This window comes from Mesoplodon bidens, assembly GCF_964165515.1.
Source record: "Mesoplodon bidens genome assembly, contig: HAP1_SCAFFOLD_321, whole genome shotgun sequence".
In the NCBI taxonomy this organism is placed as follows: domain Eukaryota; kingdom Metazoa; phylum Chordata; class Mammalia; order Artiodactyla; family Ziphiidae; genus Mesoplodon; species Mesoplodon bidens.
The window spans coordinates 155,097-177,165 of record NW_027672059.1 but is presented as its reverse complement, the minus strand read 5'-3'; the positions used below and the strand labels follow the sequence as shown (position 1 = coordinate 177,165).

The 22,069-nt window shown below is 41.5% G+C and overlaps 1 protein-coding gene across 1 annotated transcript; it reads left to right on the top strand.

The window, feature by feature from the left end:
* Positions 1-6,425: 6,425 nt before the first annotated feature.
* Positions 6,426-14,833, top strand: LOC308610647 (RAD52 motif-containing protein 1-like). The gene is made up of 6 exons (XM_081259709.1): positions 6,426-6,488; positions 7,697-7,819; positions 8,195-8,375; positions 9,335-9,421; positions 11,300-11,385; positions 14,622-14,833. The coding sequence occupies exons 1-6, from the start codon at positions 6,465-6,467 to the stop codon at positions 14,820-14,822; spliced, it is 702 nt and encodes a 233-aa protein (XP_081115835.1). The 5' UTR covers positions 6,426-6,464; the 3' UTR covers positions 14,823-14,833.
* The last annotated feature ends 7,236 nt before the right edge of the window (positions 14,834-22,069 follow it).

Genomic DNA, 22,069 nt, shown 5'->3' with positions numbered 1-22,069 from the left:
AAAGGTTTAATTTTGAGAAAGTCCAATGCATAAATTTTTTTCTTTTTTTGTATTATACTAAGATGGGTAGATTTTAAAATAAGTTTCTGTTCTATAAAAGTGGTGAAATGTAACTTAGTGATGGGAATGTCCTCATAAAGTTGACTTTGTGGAAGGTGCAAATGTTATTTTCTGGAAAGGTAATACTAATTAATATACCTCTTAGTCTTGGGAACATCTAGGACTTTTGTTTAACCAAAGGATGCAATTGGTTGAGGTTTGTGAGGGTTTTCACCCTTTTTAAAAAAATGATAATCACTAATGTGGTTAAATATGTATACTTTCATAATGCAGAACTATGTAGGAATTAGTCCTTAAGACTCTTCCAGGGTTAAAATAGTGGTATATTACATTCCCATTTGATGCTTTGGGGAGTGCCTGAGTTTGAGTTTCTGCTTCACTGGAACAGCATTAGAACTCTGAGTGTAGGTTCAGATTCAGTGTCATGGCTAAAAGCACGAGCTGCATCAAAATGTCTGCATTTGAATCCTGCCTTTTATTTACAGTGTAACTGTTGGGTGAGTAAGTTAACTTGTCTGTGCTTCAGTTTCCTTATCTGTTAGTGGGAATGATAATAATAACATCCACCTTGTAAGGTTATTATGAGGACTCAAGCAGATTACATAATATAGTCATTTCAAGGGCCTCTGGCCCACAGGAAGCATTCAGCAAATGGCTCTTGTTATTCTTCTTCTTATTATTGCTGAAATAGCTTTATGATAAAATTGTTCAAACAAATGTTTTGGAATATTTTCAAGAGTCAGAATAACCACATATCACACTAAGTCATTTCTCTCCCATGCCCACTTTTTTCTCTTTGCACTTGTTATTATTAATCAATACCTGTGACCAGTGTTTTTAATAATCATGTATATATACAGTGTTTTACAAGACAGCTATCAGTTCATTGCATTTTTCACATCCTGTGATGTACTAACCAGATATACACATATACATCAGTTTGCTTCAGCTGCCTGAAATATCAACCTAAATTGGCTTAAGCTGGAAAGAAATTTGAGTTAGGCTCACCTAACTGCAAAGTCAGGCACAGCTAGCTGGATTCAGGGCTCAAGTAAAGTCATCAGGACTCAGGTTCTCCCCACGAGTCAACTCTGCCTTTTCCTGTATGGACTTCAGTTGTAGGAACTGTATGTTAGAAAATTGGCTGTAGCATATTCACCCCCTGTAGCCTGTCAGCGTTTAGATTCAGCCGGAAAGAGCGCCTGTCTCTTTTGCAGAAGCCTCAGGAAAGGTCTCATGATGTCTCATTGGCTCTTATGGTGTCACATGTCTGACCTGGAGCCAATCGCTGTTTGAGGCTGTGAGACTGGGATTGGCCAGTTCTGGTCACGTGGCACCCGTGGCTCTTTGGCGGAGTCGATCCTACCGTAGCCACGCTGACTGAGAGGTGGGGAGAGGTGCCTACTCTGAGGAAATGTGTGGGCTTTTATTACCAGAAAAAGGGATGGATGCTGGCTGGTCAAACGACTAATGTGCTGTTAGGCTCTTTATGTAGATCGGCAACGGATCACAGGGGTTAATGGATTTGAATTAGACCGGATTTGAATTAGAACCTTGGTTACTGATTCCAGCTTTTTTGTGTGTGAAGTTACATCCTCCAGTAATGCCGTTCCCCACAGGGGCAGGAGTTTGCAGAAAGTTAGTGTTGTGTATTCTTTTGGTGAAAGTTGGATAATTTTTAACAGGAAGAGAAAGAGTCAAGGCAAATAGGGGTGGCGTTCTCAATGGGTGGACGTGGTGCTTCTTCCCACACTGGTGGGTTTAAGCGACTCAGCGCCCTTCTCCGGGCCTTTCTGTCCCCATGGCAGAGGCTGTACAAGACCCAGCTTGGTCAGTGTCTGTCCGCCACGTGGCAGGGTTGCGTGCTGTAGACACGGGTGTACCCGTGTATCCTGGCCAAGAGTGTCGGCTACATGGTGAGGTGTGTCTGGGAGCTGGTGTCGTGTAGAGGTAGTTTCTAGATCTCTGTGTTTTTTATAGTCCATTTTAGCGTGGCTTGAGACATTGTCTCACTTTGACTTCGGCTGGCAGTTTTTATTTTATGTTTTTCCAGAAGACGCTTGAAATTCTTCAGGAGTATGTGTAGCCAGGTCATGCTGTTTTCTGAAGAACCAGGGAAGACAGTTACCAGAGACCTGCCTTGTATGGAGAGCTACGCTACAGAAGTACCCGCAGTGAGGTTCAGGGAGACCGCAGTTAGAAATGAACTGTTGGGACCTGATTAATTGTGGTAGGCATCTTCATATCCAGTGCTGAGGTGGGCACCTGAGCCTACATATCAGAGACATTAACTCTTGAAATTAAGTCACTTCCCCCCATAGCTCCTGGAGTTAGTAATTCTGTCCCTAATCTCTACTTCTGTGTTACTTTTATTGAGATGTCCCTGGCTAATATGTTTGGTGATTAATGCTGATGGTAGGCTTTGTGATCTCCCCTCAGAGCCAGTTTTCGGGGTTACCTTGTCTTTGTCAGCGACGTACAAGTACACTTGTTTCTCCAGTGGCTATTGGAGAGCATAATCATTATTATGATTGCATAATCATAACCATTATTATTTTACCGAGATGGTGAAAATGGGTGAAAATAATTCCTCTGTCAAGTAGATAAAGTAGTTACATAGCATGATATTTTATTTTCTAAAAATAGGGTGTTGTATGTTGAAATCTATAAAGTGATTTCCACTTTGTATAAATTGAAAATATGGAATTTTAGTGAAATAACAATAGCTAACACTTACTGAGCACTTACTGTATGCCAGGCATTCCTTTAAGCACTTTACACATATTATTTCGCTTAATTCTTAAGTGAAAATAAATAACCATAGGAGGTAGGTATTAGTTGTCTCCTTGCCACTTTAGAGGTGAGCAAGTTGAGATACTTGAGGCTAAGTCATTTGCTCCAGGTCACACAGCTGGTGAGTGACACAGTTGGTGAGTGACAGCTGGTGAGTTCTGAATGTAAGTCCTCTGGCTCCAAGTCTGTGCTTTGGATCACTGTGCTGTGTTCTGTCCCTAGTAAAGATTTTAGCTCATGTGTTGTTAGTTTTTCTTTTCATTTTGCTTCCTTTTGTAATATTTTCTAGATGTGGGCTAGGAGTTGTATAGAGAAGATTTGCTAATTCTAGGACCTTTGGAATCCATGGATTTATCCATCTTCTGTTGCTGTTATTTGGCAAGCAAACACTATATGCTTGTTTATATCAGTAGGTGTCAACCAGGAATGATTTTGCCCCCCAGGGGACATTTGCTGATGTCTGGAGACAGACATCTTTAGTTGTCGTAAGTCAGGAGACGTGCTTCTGGCACCTAGTGGTCGGAGGCCGGGATGCTGCTGAAAGATTTATGAGGCACAGGACAGCCTTCCGCAACAAAGAACTGTTCAGCCCAAAGTGTCAATAGCATCAACTCTGGCCTATAGAATAAGTCACTGATGATCTTGTAATGCCATTCTGATCTCTAATGGGCAAAGTCACATTAGTAATGTAGAAATGATTACTTTTGATGTTTGTTTGATAATTGATTTCCCCAAATTAATGCATGTTTGTATAAGGGACATAAACACCAACCATAACTTAAATATTGAAGTTCCCTTAAAGTAAACTGGGAATTATAGCCCACTGAGGGAGAGCTGAGGAAGTTTAAAGGGAGGCCATGTAATGCCTGAGGATACAATACTCTAAATATTTGTTGGATTACCTTGTGAATTACACAATTAGATTTCATTTTTTGTGTTGTGTTAACTTGTCAAATGTATAAACATTTTAAATATCCTGTAATTTTCAAAACCGTGTTTTGGTATATTTTTAATTAAAAATTTCATACTGAGAAAAGTGGAGAATATTACATTGTACCCCGTGTATGTACCACCCATATTTAACAAATGCTAACAAATACTGAAGTCCATTTTGAGCTCTTTCTCATGCCATCCCTTAGGTGTTTCGACATTTTTTGTTATACCAAACATCTCAAAAGTTGAAGGGGCCTGGAACTCTTCCAATGTCTGTCACCAGGCCTCACTCACTGCTGCTGCCTTTTGTCTGCCTGTCAGCTTCTCCCCTCATCTTTCACTGCAGTATATAGGCGGTAGAGGGCGGAGCCATGTTGTCTTTTCAAAGCTGGAAAGGCCAGGCCGAGAGTGGATGCGTAGGCTGGAGGGAGGCGGGAGGACAATAAGTATGGGTTTCCCCCAATGACTGGAAGCAGAGCGTTCCCATGAAACCTTTCATAAGCCGAAGTGGTGTAAAGTGAAGAAGCAGTGACCATAGGACACATCTTGCTAACGGATGCACAAAATAAATTGAGCTAAAGTACAGAAGCTCAGTGACAGTTCAAAGCTATGGTGGCTTGACGCTGAGGTACTGAGTGTGGTTCCCGGGAAGGAGCTGGGTGGTGCCCCTTGCACCCGCTTTTGCAGCGCACAGTGCGAGTTGCCTCTGTATGGGCTGCTGCACAACACATGCCAGACACTGTCCTCATTTTCCCCCCTTTTTTGTGTAAATAGATACCTCTTTGGATTTCTTTTGGTTAGGAAAACAGGCGCTAATGTGGGTCATTCTTAAAAGCGAAGTGGCATAAATTGAGCTTTGGAAGGATGGAGGAGACCTGTACCTTGGGGCCGTTTGGTGAAGTAGAAAGTGGGGAGAGTGAGCGAGGGTGGGAAGAGGCAAGAAGAGCAGTCTCGGAACCGACAGAGATGGTGGTGGGAGGTCTGCAAGCGTGGTCCGCCGGAGCAGTGTTGTGACTGTCAGGTCAGAGGATCTTAGGTCTTCTTTGCCCAGGTTTCCTGATCCCTGCATTATGAGTGGTATAGCTCAGGAGAGGCTGCGCTTGAATTTTCAGTCTCTATTACTTGGACTGCTTAGTGGTCTGTTATTAATAGCAATGCCTGCTTATCACCAGTTGTTCACAGGACTTCTACATGATAGGTTCCTTCTTTTTTTTTTGACCACACCCTGTTGCCTGCGGGATCTTAGTTCCCCGACCAGGGATCAAACCCTCCCCCCACCCCTTTCCGCCATGGAGGAAGCGCGGAGTCCCAACCACTGGACTGCCCGATAGGTCCCTTCTTTATTTAAACACCTCCCATCATGCTCCATTGCTATGGAATAAATTCCTCACTTCTTTTGGCATTGGAGGGCATTCTTAGCTCCTTTCCCTCCTTCTCTGACACACCTGGAGTGTATCACGTGCTTTCTCTTGTCTTGGTGACTTCTTGTGCATTCTCTCTGAAAAACTCCCCTGTGCTCTCCCTATCATCTCTGCACAGTGAACTTGTGTTCTTCTGTTGAGGGCAGCTCATGCCTTTTGGCAGATGGAAGGTATTTCTTGTTATTTTTCACTAGTGCTTTGCCTGTCTTGCTAGAATCTGAGTTTCTTGAAAGCAGTGATGGCATGCTTCCTCTTTGAGTTTAGTGCTTCTAACACAGGGCCTGGCCTCAGGAAATGTTTGCTGAACTGAATTAATAGCCAGTTCGAACTTGCCCTTGAGCCAGTGTTTTGTACTGGTGGGAAAAATCCTACACGGTGTGGACTTTGATTCTCTGCAGTGTCAGTTATAGGATTGTAAGATGGAAGATAGGAGGCTGGGATAGGAAACAGTTTTGCACCTTCTGGGTTTTTTTTTTTTTTTTTTTTTTTGCGGTACGCGGGCCTCTCACTGTTGTGGCCTCTCCTGTTGCGGAGCACAGACTCCGGATGCGCAGGCACAGCAGCCATGTCTCACGGGCCCAGCTGCTCCGTGGCATGTGGGATCTTCCTGAACCAGGGCACGAACCCGTGTCCCCTGCATTGGCAGGCAGACTCTCAGGCACTGCGCCACCAGGGAAGACCTAGATTTCTTTATTTAATTTTCGAGCCTTAGTTTACTACCCACACCCCCGAAATTGTTACCTACTTTAATTATATGTTCTTTTTTTTTTTTTTTTTTTTTGCGGTACTTGGGCCTCTCACTGTTGTGGCCTCTCCCGTTGCGGAGCACAGGCTCCGGACGCGCAGGCTCAGCGGCCATGGCTCACGGGCCCAGCCGCTCCGCGGCACGTGGGATCCTCCCGGACCGGGGCACAAACCCGCGTCCCCTGCGTCGGCAGGCGGACTCCCAACCACTGCGCCACCAGGGAAGCCCCCATATGTTCTTTTTAAATTTTAAATTTGTTGCACCGGGTCTTAGTTGCAGCAGGCGGGCCGCTTTGGTGCGGCTCATGGGCTCCCCAGTTGCGGCATGTGGGCTCCCCAGTTGCAGCAGGCAGGCTCCTTTAGTTGTGGCTCTCAGGTTCCTTAACTGTGGCGTGAGAACTCTTAGTTGCAGCATGCATGTGAGACCTAGTTCCCTGATCAGGGATTGAACCTGGGCCCCCTGCATTGGGAGAATGGAGTCTTAACCACTGCACCAGCAGGGACGTTCCAATTATGTGTTATTTTATTCATTGGCAGGTATACATACTTCTTATCTTTTTTCCCGTGTATTTTTTATAAATACAGAAAAGAGAATAACAACTTAAAATAAAATGAAGGAAAGGCCTAATGTATCTGAGTTTTTCTCAGTAGCACGAAGGGAAATGTTTGCCAGCAAGAACTGTGGCAAGGTTATCCCAGATGTCAACTGTCTCGTAGCAGGGGCTCAGAGCCCTTCTGAAGCTTCCTAATTGTCCGGGACAACTCCATTATGACTCACCGTACAGGGCCTAGCCTCTCATGCGACACTCAACATTTAAAAATTAGTCTTCATTTCTCCTTCCCAGCAGGCAGCTTCAGTTGGAGAAAGTAATTTCATTTTCTTATGTACTCATTCACTAACTCAGTCAGCAGACCATCACTCGTCTCTTATATGCCAAGATCTATGCTTGCGTCTGGTAACAAGGAAAGAATAACATATGGTTCCTTCAAGCACTTAAGGGGCTCATAAACTAGTGACAGAGGAAGGTGCACAAACCAATCAATAAAGAATTAACAATACTTTGACTTTATTTGTATTATTTGAATTTTTATGACTATATTTATATACTACACCCTGTTCAAAGTGGAAATAGATATTTAAGAAAGAACTAGTGATGTAAAAAATCCACAGTAATATGTAAGTTATTTAGAGAGTTAAGACTGGAAATATTTGCACTCTCCAAGAAGCTTGTTAATGCAGATGAACCCCTAATTCTTTTGGTTGCTTTATTTACATTTATAGAGGTATAGGTATTCCCTCTTCTAACAGGGGTTAGTAACTTGGGGAGGGGGTGCTACAGAGTAAGGTCCTGATTCAGTGGCAGGTCCATCTTACCTCCTCTTCAGGTCATATTCTCAAGCAGGAGCTACAGGATGAGACGAGTAAAACAGTTCACTTCCTTTGCTTACCCCCAGCCCCATGATAGGCTTCTGCTGGGCTTCCTTGGTTGCTTTCATCATCACTTTCACCACCATAGGTAAGGGAACCTTCCAGTTAATCAGGGGACCTGGAAATGATGCAGAATAGTCCTGACTTAAAAATAATAAATAACATTTATTTAGGGCTGACTGTGAGCTCATTGCTTAAAATGTCCTACTTAATCTTCACAACCACTCTATGAAATTGGTATTGATAAATCTCAGGTATATCCAAAATAAGTCTCTTATGTAGGATTGTGATGTTTTTCGGTCTTTTATGTCTTTAGGTTCGTCTCGGCACCAGACATAAGGCGGTTCAACATAATACGCTGGCCCTAAACAGCTCCAGATGCCAAGAATTGGCAAATCACTACTTTGGTTTCAGTGGGTGGTCAAAAAGGATCATCAAGGTAAACTCTGTAGATTTTCTTTGACTAACCAGACTCCTTTCAACATTGAACTCCTAGACTTTAGAGAGAAGAATAGAACAGGGCTATGGGGAGGAGGTGTGAGAGCCTTCCACATGGAAGTATCTGAGCATTGGCCTGCCACCTAGAATTAGTGATAATCTCAATGACTTGGATGGCGGTGTCCATAATTTTCTCCAGTATTTGTATGGTATATAATAAAAAATATTTGTCCATATCTAGTCATTCATTTGCAAGTCTCACTTGATTTTGAAGCTATTGCATACCTAAACTTTTACCTGGGATTGCTGGAGTTTAGTTTTTATTTCTAACAAGAGGATACTTTGAAGTCTAGCCTTTAATTCATAATCCTAACAGCTTCAGGATCTTTCTAACCTTGAAGAAAGGGAAAATGAAGATATTGTGACACCACTTCAGAAGCAAAGCCTGAAGTTCTTCTGTGCTTTAGAGGTGGTGTTGCCCTCCCACGAGTGCAGGAGTCCCAGAGTTGTCATGGCTGAGGAACCTTTGGATAAGTTGGAGGAAGGTCTGTTTTCCAGTATGTTTGTGTGTGGGGAGGTGAGGGAGTGGGATTTCTCTTTTTTCCTTTCTTTCTGAAACTCACCTTTTCAGATACATCATCACTTTTCTAAGCCACTAAAGCCCTGGGCAGATTTTTTTCTGCCTGACAATATAGGTTTTTATCTTAGGCAATACCTGACAGCACCTTAAACTTTAGAATTTTAGAACTGACCGCCTGCCAAGAAGCTTAGGAGGAGGGAAAATGAGTTAGTTTTTTTTGTTGTTGTTGTTAATGATTTGTTATGTGCTAAAATATTCCTTCAAATACAGATGTCTTCTGGCCTTCAGTTATCCCAAGAAAATCATTGTCTAAAGATTGAAATAAACTCTTGTGTAAATATTCAGTCCTTTGCCTCCTATAGAAGGGCCTGAGCAGAAAAAGTAAATGTAGATCCCTGGAAAGGGGATTCCGATTGGTACTGAGTTTTTTCCTAGAATCCATGGCACTTGGGCTTAGGGTTTTAACTCAGAGGCAGGGCTGTTAGCGAATGGAGTGGAGGAGGCTCCACCATCCACCTGAGTGGGTGATGGTTGAGGAGAGGCCAGATCATCTGCACTACCACCAAATCTATCTCACTGTATGAATCCAGCCCTTTACGCACAGGAGAGCAGGGTCTGTAGCAGTGCAGCCTCAGCTTGTCCATTTGAAATCTGTGAGTAGTATGAGATTTGTGCCACGTTCTTGGTTTGCATTTCCCATCGAGTATTTTAGGAACTTCCAGAATAGATCTGAGCAGTAAAAGTGTGCCATGCCAGGGTATACCTGCAACAGAGACATTCACCCGTACCCCAGTGTTGTGCCTGCCCTTAATCACTAAGATAATGATCTAAGAATCACAGATGCATTTTTAGTTTTACACACATAACCTAGAAATCAGTTATGCAGACAGGCATTTTAAACTCATCTGTTTTGGTTGGATTTCGGGTCATTATCATTCCTTATGGAAAGGAAGGTAACCCAGAAGCTTGCTATTCAGAAGGCTATGAGAGACGCATTCCAGAAACTGCTGATTGTGGCCTTAGGTAAGACCTTTTTGATTGTCCTTGAAGTACTTCAGTTTCAGTGAGCAAATAAAGTTACTTGAAAAGTTAATTGGATGAAAATAATGGTTGTCTAAAACATTACATATTCTTTCGCTCACCAGATGCTTTCACAGCAGCAGTCTTAAATTTGTTCTTTGTGGCATTTATGAGAAAAATGACAGCAAATATTATTGTCCCCAGTGTTTAGATGTAGAGTGACTTGCCTCAGTTCATACAGAAAGTGTTTGATCCAGTTCTTCCCCAATTGCTTGCTTATCATACAGAATAGTGTAGTGATTATAAGCCTTGGACACCTGTGTTTGAGTCCTAACTTTGTCTCTTAGATTTTGTTGTTGTTGTTGTTGTTGCAATTTTAGGTTTTTCTAGCCAGAGACATTTGAAGGTATTTAATATCTCTAAGCTGTAATTTCTTTATCTGCAAATAGGACTAGTAATACAGCTTATCACCTCATGGAGGATATTGTAAGAGTAAATGAGATGATGAATGTAAAAAGCTTAGAACTATGCCTGAAACATAGTAAGCAGAGAAAATATACTGACTATTATTATTATCGTTTTTTTCTTGTTGAAGAGTTTATTAGATTATGTTTTTTTTTTTTTTTTTTTTTTTTTTTGCTGTACGCGGGCCTCTCACTGCTGTGGCCTCTCCCGTTGCGGAGCACAGGCTCCGGACACACAGGCTCCGCGGCCATGGCTCGCGGGCCCAGCCGCTTCGCGGCATGTGGGATCTTCCGGGATAGGGGCACGAACCCGTGTCCCCTGCATCGGCAGGCGGACTCTCAACCACTGCGCCACCAGGGAAGCCCTAGATGATGTTTTTGAAATCAGTTTAATTTCAGTTTTCATTTCTGATATATTGGGTGAATATGATTCTTATATAATAACTGGCTACGTTTTTGTGGGCCTTGAAAGTGTTCATGCTATTGAATAGTGTTGATTGTGTTCCCTATCGAGTTATACAGCGGTGAGAATGTCACAGCCTGTGCCCAAAGGAAACTTCATGATGAGTAGATTCCCGGAACAGAATTGCTCCCCTGCTTCACAGCCCTTCAGGCTTAGAGAAAATCCGAGCTAAGTTGTCAGAGACCTTATTTGCTTGTAAGAGTTGACCCTGGATTGGCCTTGGCCTTCCAGCCTGGGCAGTCCTTCCAGTGAAGTTTGACTTCCCTGGTCATCAGGCAGAATCTCCATCAGCTGTCAACTCTGGGTAACAACCTTTAAGAACCAAACTAAATGTCTGGGTTGTTTGTCCCTAATAATGCCAAGGTATTCCTTATATGTACTCCAAACTCCTTAGACAAAAAGCCTGGTGGCTCTAGCTTGCCTTGAGGAAAGCTGTATTGTCCAAAAGGTACATGGGCCAGTTTCTGCCAGTAGAGTGTTCAAATGCTGTCTCTCTCTGTCTCTGTCTCCAAAGCTTTGTTCATTGTATCTGGTAGAAGTTTGGTCCCAAGGAGTAGGCCCTTGCCTTGCTTCTAATATGAAGTATCTATTATAGTCCAGTGGTATCTCTCCAGGTTTGAACTCATTTTGACCCCCACCTAATGCCTTCCTATTTCATTGTATTGTGATTGAACATTTTTGTTTCCACAGCTTTTAATTTCTATGTCATTATTCCTTAGTTCTTATTTCTAAGATCATAAAGGTTTTTGAACCAAAGTTGATACTTCTTATATATTTTTTCACAAATAATTATGATAAAAACTGGAGTGTCAGATGAGGGAACTTCTAGGAAAATGCTCTTATTTTCTGCTTTTAGAAATCAAAAGAATGTCTAATTATTGGGTGCTACCATTGTATACAGGAAGTTTTAGAACAAGAAAACTTCTGAATTGATCCTTGTTAACTTTATTTCAGAAATTGGTAAAATAGCTGTGGCCTATAGACCCTGTGAAGAGGTCACAGATGCTAGAACCGAAGAGGAACTACAGGATTTAATTCAAGTATATGGAGATACGAACTCAAGGGGTACACAGCCAGTGTAGCCATAATTCAAAACAAGCAGCAGGATTTGGAAGACTTTGGCATGTCTACTCAGCTCTGTCTTCCTTAGGAAAATGTGAAACTCTGAAACTGCTTTTGAGGCAGGGAATTTCTAGGACTTTTCCAAGTCCCGAGCCTTGCCTCTGGCCCATTATTTGAAGTATGGAGAGCAGGATTGAGGGCCATCAGTGTACGTCTACAGTTGTGGACACAGGAGAAGACACAGGCCTTTTAGAACTCCCCTCAAATAGAATTGCAGGGATTTGGGAACAAAGTAACTATGGCCTTAAGTGTGATTATGCTACAGTGTTTTAAAACTATTCATGCCTTTCAAGTAAGGTATATTACCCAGATCTCAGCATCTCATACATATCTTGTGTTAAATATTTTGCTGAAGAACCTTTCTGTAAACCAGTTATATGGATGCCTCGAATTAGGGATTAAGTTGTCAACTTAATTTCTAAAAGAAAACATTAATGTACTGTATATAGGATTTTTATTTAAAAGGAGCAAAAAAATGTGTTTCATGTCATTGAGAGCTTATTTTGGGGCTAGTTTTCTGATTATTTAACTCACCCCAACGTTGCAAAATTTGTTTTGAAGGGAAGAAAGTAGAGAAAGGAAAGGTGGTTATGTTCTGAAAAATGTAAAAATTTTGAAAGTTTTTCCTGTACGAAATAATTATTTTAATTCAATTTAAATCAGTCAAGGAAACTTCAAACGTATCCATGTTTTGGACTTTAAGAAGTCTAGCTTCCTGTGAAATGTGAGAGGAAAGGACTCCGTATTGATAGTAAAGATTTCGGAAACCTGATTATACCAACAGATCCATTCCTAAATGAGGCCAATCTTGGAATCAGTTCCATTGAGAAACCATTATGTGCTAGGCACTGGAAAAAAGATGAAGCTCCTTCTCTCTTGGAGTTTAGGTGTTACAGGTGTACCAGACAATTAAAAAGGACTAAAATTAAATAGATTATGAAAAGGACTGTGAAGAAAGTAAACTGGGTGCTAGTTATAGTATTTGAAGAAAATTACTTAACATGCTGACTTTAATTCGAAGTGTCTTCTCCATGTCTGCACACAGGGTAGACCTCTGAAAAGTGACACAGTAGTTTTTTCTAGATTAATGGCTCTGTTGAGACAACGTGGGATGAGGGAAGTCTTCCCATGCTAATATAAAGGGCCATTCACTTGGTTTTAGACACTCTTTCCCAGGATGAATTGCTCACCTGCCCCAAACCCCCCCTATAGATGTTCTGGAGTCATCACTAATTCAGTGGTAACCTCTGATAACAGAGTGGTGAATTGATAATGAGACGTGAATACTGAGAGTTTGGAGGAAATGGCAACATTTTAGAATAATTGTAAGGTGTGTTACCCTCCCGCCACCCTGACTGGTGCTCATTTTGCAGGTCAGCTAGTTTTCTTGTCAGCCCTGTAGCCAAAGGGAGGAAGAATGTCTCTCAGACTTCAGCTTCGAGGAGGAAGAGTTCAGATTGCCAGAACTGGACTAGCACTTTTGAATTTCCCAGAATGCCACATCCTGTGGTTTCCTCGGGAAGCTCTGCATCCTTCCCAACTCCCCTCCACCCCTGGGCTGCTGGAGGTTGTGGCCACTGGGGTCTGCAGCCCAAATCCCGCCTCATTGTTTGGGGCCTGGGAGGGCAGGGCGGGGTTGGGAAGGGGGCCCGGAAGGAGGTAATTGTCACCTTTGCAAGGGGAAGGGTGGCTTGTGCCCTGGGGACTCTGGGAAAAAGGCTCACTCTGGTGGCGTGCATTGGATCTCCGCAGGAGCCTAATAAAGGTGGAGTAACTACAGATGTCATAAATAACGGGTGGGACATTAGGTGGGGGAGGGACACGCGGTTGCTAACGGTTGCTAACAGTGAGCCCTCGCGTTGCAGCACTGACATAACGGTTCAGTTCGGCTCTGAAGGAGGATGTGGCTCTGGCTCCTCACTGGCCTGGGTCGCTGTGCCTGGGAGCGGCCGCATGTTATGTCCTGGCTGTGCCTCTGTGTCCCTGCTGCGCCCCACGGCTCCTCCTCACATGGCAACGACTGTGGCTTCTAGTCCAGGCAGTTCAGCCTCTGGAGTGGGCCCTGGGCCCCGTCCAGGTGACCCCCTACCCCCCGCGGCTCACCGAGACTTGGTCTTCATACACCTCAGACAGCCCTCCCAAATTGCCCCATGCCCTTACACCCCTGGCAGAAGCCGGGGGTTTAATTACTTGACGTCCTCGTCTCCAGTCCAGATGTTGGCCCCACCTCATCAGGAGTTGACTGAGACTGAGGCTCCATACCCGGACATGGGTTCCATTGGAGAGCTCCCTACAGGGCCAGATCAGTTTGCTGTTCCACATCAGTATCTGAATAACGAGCAAATCCAACATCAAAAGCTCCCAGAGGCGGTTCCAGTGCTAGAGTGGGATCAGAATCAGCCCTTGGTTCTGCCTCCTCGACACAAAAGTAAGACTAAACATATAGGTCTAGATCAGGCTGAAGGTCACTAATCATTTGAAATACTTGTTCCACCTCTAGGTAGTAAGAGCTCAAAACCAATGAGCTTTATTGTTTCACCCCCAAACCTGAAGAAAGATCTAGTTCAGCATCGACGGCTTGCCAAAGTTGTTGTTGGAACTATAGGCCAATTTGAAAAAAAACACTCAGGATCTAGAACAACAGTTGCAGGGTGATTATTTACATCCCAGTATGGATGCCTTTTATCCTGAGGAGAGCATACCTAGGGATTTTCTGGGGAGCCCAGATGAACCTCCAGAGTCCCCTGAGGAAGCTGAAATGTCTGCATCCCAGCAGGAGGCCCAAACTCGTCATCCAGAGTTCACTGAGGAGGCTGAATCTTTACCTCATCAAGAGGCCCCTGCTCAGCATCCACAGACCCCTGAGGACGTTGAATCTTTTTCACCCCAGGCAGAGGCCCAGGCTCAGCATGCAGAGCCCACTGAAGAGGTAGAACCACCTCCACTTCCGCAGGGGGCTCCATCTCAGCCTTCAGAGGCCCCTGAGGAACTAGAAACTTCCAGTCCTCAGGAGGCCCTCGCCCGGCCTTTGGAGACACTTAAGGAGGTTGTAGTTTGACCACGTGTTCATCATGGGGTAAATGAAGCTCAGCAGTCACACTTGTACAATGTCACTGTTAAATCTCTGGCTCTGGCACTTCCCATAAATCCACAGGTCACTAAAGAGGTTGAACCTTCTCCAGTCCAGCAGAAGCCCCCATCTCGGCCTCCAGAGCTCCTTACGGAAGTTGTAGCTCAGTCTCCATTGTATCCCGAGGTGACAGATCCAGCACAGAGCAGGACCATGCTGAGCACCCAACATCAGCCAGTATCAAGAGCAGTGGTTCTCACCCAGGGTGATTGTGCACCCAGGTGACATTTGGTAGTGTCTGGAGACAGTTTTGCTTGTCAGAACTGTATATGCTACTGGCATCTAGTGGACAGAGACCAGAGATGCTACTAAACATCCAACAGTGTACAGGAGAGCCTCCCACAGCAAAGAATTATCCAGCCCAAAGTGTCAATAGTGCTGCCTAGCTAGAGAAATAAAGATCACTTAACACAAGTATTTAATGAGCATTTAGTATTTGGTATCTAATGCACCACATATATAATCATGAAAGTATAAATCATAATATCTCCCACAGTGAGATTTCTTTAGTGTATGGAGGGAGTAGTGATGTTATGTTTCATCATATATAAATTAGAATTATTGCCAAAGGATAAATGTTCTGAAAGAATATCTATCTTTCTAATTCTTTTGCTCGTGTCTTTTTGTAGAAATCTTGGTTGCAATTTACTCCCAGAACTGAGCTTTGGAATGTTTCAGGCCTGGCATGGAATGCAGTTTTTACACAAGTTGTAAGTGAAATAGAAGATGAATACATGTAAACAACTGTGTGTAAAAACAATCATGCAGTTATTGGTTAGCTGGGTGTAAGTAAGCCGAGTATGAATTCTGGAAAGTATGTCTTGAGAGCCATTTATTTTTTTTCAAATGAGGAAACTAAGGTACAAAGAGGCCAAGAGACTTGTTTAACTCATACATTTGAAAGGCTCTGCTTTCCATAGTACTGATCTTTGGCACGGTCAATAAAAGGCACCAAACAAAAACACTCAAGATTAGCATTGTCATGGAATCCCACTGATGCCTCTCCAATATGCGAATGGTCCAGGAAGTTCCACTTTTGAATTTCACTTTGATTCCTGCTCATGTGCAAAGTTCCTAACTGCTTAAAATGTATGCAACACAGAGGTGCAGAGAACTAAGTTTAGCAGGGTATGCTTCAGGGAGCAAAAGTGTGGGTGCTTCCCCAACCATTATTAGCTCTTTTAAATGGTAAAGCAGAAAGAATTCCTGAACACCCACCACAGGGCTCTCCCCAGCCACCCAGAATATTATTTTTCAAAAAAGCATATATTGCTGAAGTGAATTATCTGTGGCCAGTAGGAACCTTTGAGGTATGGAAAAAGATGTTGTTTGTGTTCAGCTGTAGTGTAAAAAATATAAAGAAAATACTTTGCTGTGGCCTAATTCAATATATTTTCTTTGCTGACTACTCTTCAATAAGAAGTGTGGGTTTTACACCTCTTCAACTCAAAACTTCTCTGCTTTCTCATGACACAAGGAAATGATAGTGGGTACGTTCAACGGCCTGAAGGCGATTTTAGACTCAAGGTAAAGAGCTCTTCTACACCTGGCTTTGGAAAAGACTCTCTTACCTGTCTTGTGGTTCAGAAATCCAGTTTCACACAGTTCATACATTTTGGGTTAATGGAGGCATTGAGGCTGTGTCTGGAGCTGGATTAACAATTCCTGCAGATGCCTATCTTTAGCGGCCTCCTTCCTTTCCCTTGTTAGTTTGCTGATGCATACCTTGGGGAGAGAGCACCAAGGGTCGGTTTTTCTTTTGTTAGCACACCGGAGAGCAGGCTCGTGAGGTCCCTTCACCAGGAGGTTTTAGTAGCGTCAGTACAACGTCTTAAATTCACCACCTTTCCTAAACATCCTGTAACACTAAGAGTTCCTTATAAGAATTAGAGTTTCACTATAGTTATGTAGGCAACACAGGAAAATACATTGTGGAAATAAATAAATCACAGTTTAAAAATTAATGAATTCATTCCAAAACATTCACTGAGTGCCATGCCCACTGTCTGTCAGCACTGTACTAAGTGCTGGGGATACAAAGACTCATAGGGCAGGGACTTTGTCCCCAAGAAGCTTTCATACTGGAAGGAGAAATATGGATGTCGATGGGAAAACATATATGAGAGCCATTCTAGCATCTATGCAGCAGGGTAACAAGGTGAGGGAGGGGGTGATGAAGTAGAAAATGGGTGGTAGGTTAGAAAAGATTTGTAATGGAAGAGGCACCAAGTTGTTCCTTTGGAATTTGTGCTCCTCTTAAATGACAGAAAAAGGTAGTGAAAGAATCAGAACTACCTGGTGTTGTAAATAAATTAGTACTGTACTCCGAAAACTCATTCACAGTTACTTTCAAAAGATTGTCACAGTATAGTAAGTCTTTGTTTTGGACTAAGTCTTTCTAATAGACAAAGCTAATTTGCTTCAGGAAACATTTGCCATGGTGAGATATAAACTTTATTGCATCTCTTACCAAAGGCAAGCCACCAAGGGAAGATGCCACCCTGGAGTTAAATCATTTTACTACCTATAATGACATATTACTGGGGTGTTTATAAGTTGCCTGCATTAAATAAGTTTGGAAAAGGGCCCCAGCTGAGGTGGATTTATCATGAATTCAATGAACCTTAGGCTTCAGGGCTCCTCACTTGCATAGGTCCCTTCCAAGGTCTTGAGAGGGGTCCTAGCGATTTTTCTATTTATAACTTTGCATGTTTTTATTAGATAGGATTTCCCAAAGTAGATGAGGTTCAGGCCCCACAAAACCTTGATTCACATCCAGGTGTCAGGTAATTATAAGTCAGTAGGTTTCTTGAATGAAGCCTCTGTGTTATTGAGAAATATCAGGTGAAGTAGTTAGCAGTGTGGTAGTCTATTTTAAATCCGAAATCTACCTCAAAGATGAGCCAAGAGCTTATTAATTAATAAAGTACCACTTTTTGAATGGTGGTAGTAATCATATCTCTTTCAGATAAAATCAGGAATGAAATATACTATGGAAAACCGGCAGTGGTTGATAATCCTAAATGTTAAGTATGCTTTTTTTTTCTGACTGTAAAGTGTTTCCCCTTCATTCACCTATGCAGGTCCAGACTGATGGCTTATTTTTAAAAATTCTTTTAGTCACTTCATTGGATCTAACAATACAAGCTCCATGATTTTAGAAACTGAAGGACTCTACAATGTAGAAAGGCTATATAACTTAACCAGACAGAGCACATTCACATGCTGGCTTGTCCGTAGTATATCAATATTGTACCAAGAACATAAGCACGAAGAGAGAATAAGAGGAAAATCAAAGCCTTATCCCTATTGAATTATTTACCCCATTGTTGAGAATATCATTGCGGGAGGTGTGGCCACACTATGAAGGCAAATTGAGCTGCAGTCACAGAGCCGCCCTAATGCTCCCCCAGTCAGCTAGCATTGGTTTCCTTTACATAGCTATGTACACACAAAAGCTTACACACTTGAGGGTGTTGTCCTCCCTTTTTGCTATGTACTAGAATCCTGGCAGCTTCTCAGATTTAGAAAGGCATAAACACTAAAAGCAAAAATAACTTGGGTCTGCCCTTTGGGGTGATTCAGGGTGGCTGTTTCATTTGTAATAGTTCAAAATTTTGAGATTGTCACACCTAGCAACTACTATACTTTTCTTCTCCCAACTGCATCTTATTCTTCCCACCTGTAGTATTTTCTCCCATTCCATATGTTTATTCACTTTCTTGATAGTGTCCTTTGAAGCACAAACTTTTTAGTTTTTATAAAATCCAATTCATCTATTTTTCCTTTGGTTGTTTGTGCTTCTGGTATCATATCTAAGAAACTGTTGTCTAAAGCAAGGTCATAAAGATTTACTCCTGTGTTTTCTTCTAAGAGTTTTATAGCCTCAGCTCTTACATTTGGATATTTGATCCATTTGGAGTTAATTTTCATATACGGTGTGAAGTGTAGGAGTTCAGCTTCATTATTTTGTGTGTGGATGTACAGTTGTCCCAGCATCATTTGAAAAGACTGTTCTTTCCACATTGAATTGTTTTGGCACCCTTGTTGAAAATCAATAGACCATAAATATGAGGGTTTATTTCTACATTGTCATTTCTGTTCCATTGATTTACATGTCTGTTCTTATTCCAGTACCACACTGTGATTGCAGTAGCTTTGAACTGAGTTTTGAAACCAGGATGTGTGAGTCCTCCCACTTTGTTCTTTACCAATATTGTTTTGGTTATTCTGTTTCCTTGAATTGCCATATGAATTTTAGAAACAGCTCGGCAATTTCTGGAAAGAAGTCAGCTGGGATTCTGATAGGAATTGCAATGGAACCATAGGTCGATTTGGGAAGTAGTGAAATTTTAATAAGATTATCTTCCAGTCCATGAATCCAGCATGTCTTTATATTTATTTAGATCTTCTTCAATTTCTTTCAACAGTTTTGTACTTTTCAGTGTGAATCTTGCACTTACTTGGTAAAATATTCCCCCAAGTATTATATTTGTTTTGATGCTGTTACACATGGAATTGTTTTCTAAATTCCATTTTTCGATTACTCATTGCTGGTGTGTAGAAATAATATTGATCTTATATCCTACAACCTTGCTGAACTCATATATTAATGCTAACAGTTATTTTCCTAGATGCCCAGGAATATGTCTTATGGTCTTCCAGTTTCCCAGGAATACATTGGAACATTTCAAAGTCTCTGTGGACATCTCATTCCTCAGCTTTTCTTTTAAAGCTTTGCGGTTGGGTTGTTTTTTGCCCCAAACTGTTATCCATTGCCTCATGCCACCGCCATGTTAAAATATTTGCTTGAAAATGTTTTCCAGAAATGCCACCTGAGCAGAGGCTTTTCTCACTAGACAGCCCTCAGTCAGGTCAAAGGCAAGACTTTCAAGTGTGAGGTCTTCGAGGGGACCACCAGACATGTAAAACAATGACAGTTCTTTGGGAATGAGGCTTTGAAGGACCTCCCAGTCCATGCTGCTCATTCTGGTACCAGGGATGTGGGCTGTTTTTCAAGGCTACCGCTGGCATGGAGACCAAAGGTCAAGGGCAAGTTAAAGCAACACAGATCTCATTGTTCTTACAGAAATTAATTTGTTTTCCTTGAATAAATAGCTCCCCCATTGACTGCCAGCATGTTGGTTAAATTTCCAGAGTTCAGAAGAAGTTGATTCTGACCATTTTTGCCAGTTTTGTTGTTGTTGTTATTGTTGCTTCTGTGCAGGGATGAATTTTCAGATATCCTTCCTCCATCATTTTTACTGATTTTCCTGCAATTTTTTAAAAAAGTCTATAAAGTCTCAATGGCCATAGGCTAATTAAATATTTATCACGAGAGATGATTAAGGAAAAAATAAATAAAAAGAGAAATAAAGAAAGAAAGAAAGAAAATATAATTCACATAGAGGCTTTCCCAGATGGGTAGATGAAGTTTGAAAAGGTATTTCTATATTTAGTGCTGTCAAAATTAAGGTTAGGTGCTTCCCTGGTGGGGCAGTGGTTGAGAATCTGCCTGCCAATGCAGGGGACACGGGTTCGAGCCCTGGTCTGGGAAGATCCCACATGCCGCGGAGCAACTAGCCCCGTGAGCCACAATTACTGAGCCTGCGCGTCTGGAGCCTGTGCTCCGCAACAAGAAAGGCAGCGATAGAGGCCTGCGCACCGCGATGAGGAGGGGCCCCCACTTGCCGCAACTGGAGAAAGCCCTCGCACAGAAATGAAGAGTCAACACAGCCATAAATAAATAAATAAATAAATAAATAAATTTTTAAAATTATAGTAACAGATGTTTTAAACCCCTCCCCCTTTTTTTCATTCAGGTTAAACACAGGCTTTAGAGTCAGAACTGAGTTCAAATTCCAGCTCTGCTTCTTACGAGCTTGATGACTTAAGACAAGTTATGTAACTTCTCTGTGCCACAGTTTCCTCATTTGTACAATTCTGTAATATATATGTCACATAAGGTTACTGTGAAGATGAAATGTTAAATGCTGATCACATATGCATGGCAACTCAAAAGATATTAGTTTTGATAATTATCTTTATAATATTCTGCAAAAGTACACTAATAATTCTTGAGTAGAGTTAACCTAAAGTCAGATATTCTTTTCTTTCTTCCTGTTTCTTTTCAGGCTTTTCCCCCTTATTTGTTTTAAAGAACTAAGGGGAAAAAAAAGAAAGAAAGAAAGAACTATGAAGAAAATCTCTTCCAACATTTTGGAATAAAATTTTGTTCCCCAAAATTAATTTGTTTATTTTATTGATATATAAACAAAATGTTATTTATTTATTCAGCAAACATTTATTAAATGCCTAGTAAATATTAGGCACTATGTCAGGCACAGGAATAATAATGACAATAAAGTGTGGTCCCTGCTCTCAAGTTGCTGACAGTCTAGGAGAGTGACAAGTAAACAGTTGATTACGTACACAGTAACAAAGGCTATGGCACAAGAATACACACGGGACTATGTGATGGGAGTATGGCTTTCACCAGTTCCTCTTGGATTTATCTCTTCTTTGGCTCCAGAACCAAGGAATTAGCCTTATTTTTGTCTTTAGCTGGGTAGTTTAAATCATGAAATTTTTCAAAATTTGTAGAGATGAAAGAAAAACACCTTGAATTATGGAGGACACTAGAAATAGTACTTTTTTACAGAGCAAGGGCTTCCTACCAGCATAGTCACTTCGAGGGTTTTTAACGTGAAAAGTACTTTGGCATATTTTTTCTTTGCTAGCCACTTTTTTTTCTATTTTATTGTTTGTTTGTTTGTTTCTCTTCTCCACTTTATCATCTAGAGACCTGGGTAGTTCCCAGTGAAAGAGTGTTTTACAGATTCTAAGGGTGATTTGTAGGTAAAGACAGAAAATGATTTTTTTTAACCTTCAAGTTCCATACCAAAAAAATGACTATAAACTTTCATGGAAGTAATTGAAAATGCAGATAATTTTAATTCCATTCCATTTTTCAGAATTCTCAATCGTAATCCTTTGCCGACATTTGAAGATTCTTGTCTTTTTAAAGTGCCAGCATTAAAATATTTGTAAGTATTGTAACAGTTTCATGGCTCATGAGATAATTTCTGCTCCTTTTTACTTTCGTCAAAAATTGAGTACTTTTGCTAAACAGTCATAATTTAGATTTTAACTGGGTTATTGAAAATAAGAGTTATTGGCAAAGAAAAGGATTAAGAAAGAATATATATGGGTAAGAGAGCCAGCAGAGGATGAGAACAGTGTTGAAGAACACATATAGATAGGGAACATGAAGATGCATATAGGAATAGTATTTATCCAAGAAAGCAAAAAGGAATAAGGGGTACATTATTTTTTTAAAAAAGAGTGATCAAAAGAGGTAGATGCAATTGAAAATGAGAAGTGAGGATAATAGAAAATGATTGTACTGTTCAGCACCAAGGTCATTAATTTGATGATGCAAATTTAAATTTCTTCCAAAAGAGCTCTTTGGA

Excerpts from the sequence above, each read along its gene's own strand:
- LOC308610647 (XM_081259709.1), top strand. The coding sequence starts at position 6,465 with ATGTGTTATTTTATTCATTGGCAG. Across the intron at positions 6,489-7,696 it reads GTTATTTTATTCATTGGCAG|GTTCGTCTCGGCACCAGACA; the intron begins GTATACATACTT and ends TTATGTCTTTAG. Across the intron at positions 9,422-11,299 it reads ACTGCTGATTGTGGCCTTAG|AAATTGGTAAAATAGCTGTG; the intron begins GTAAGACCTTTT and ends ACTTTATTTCAG.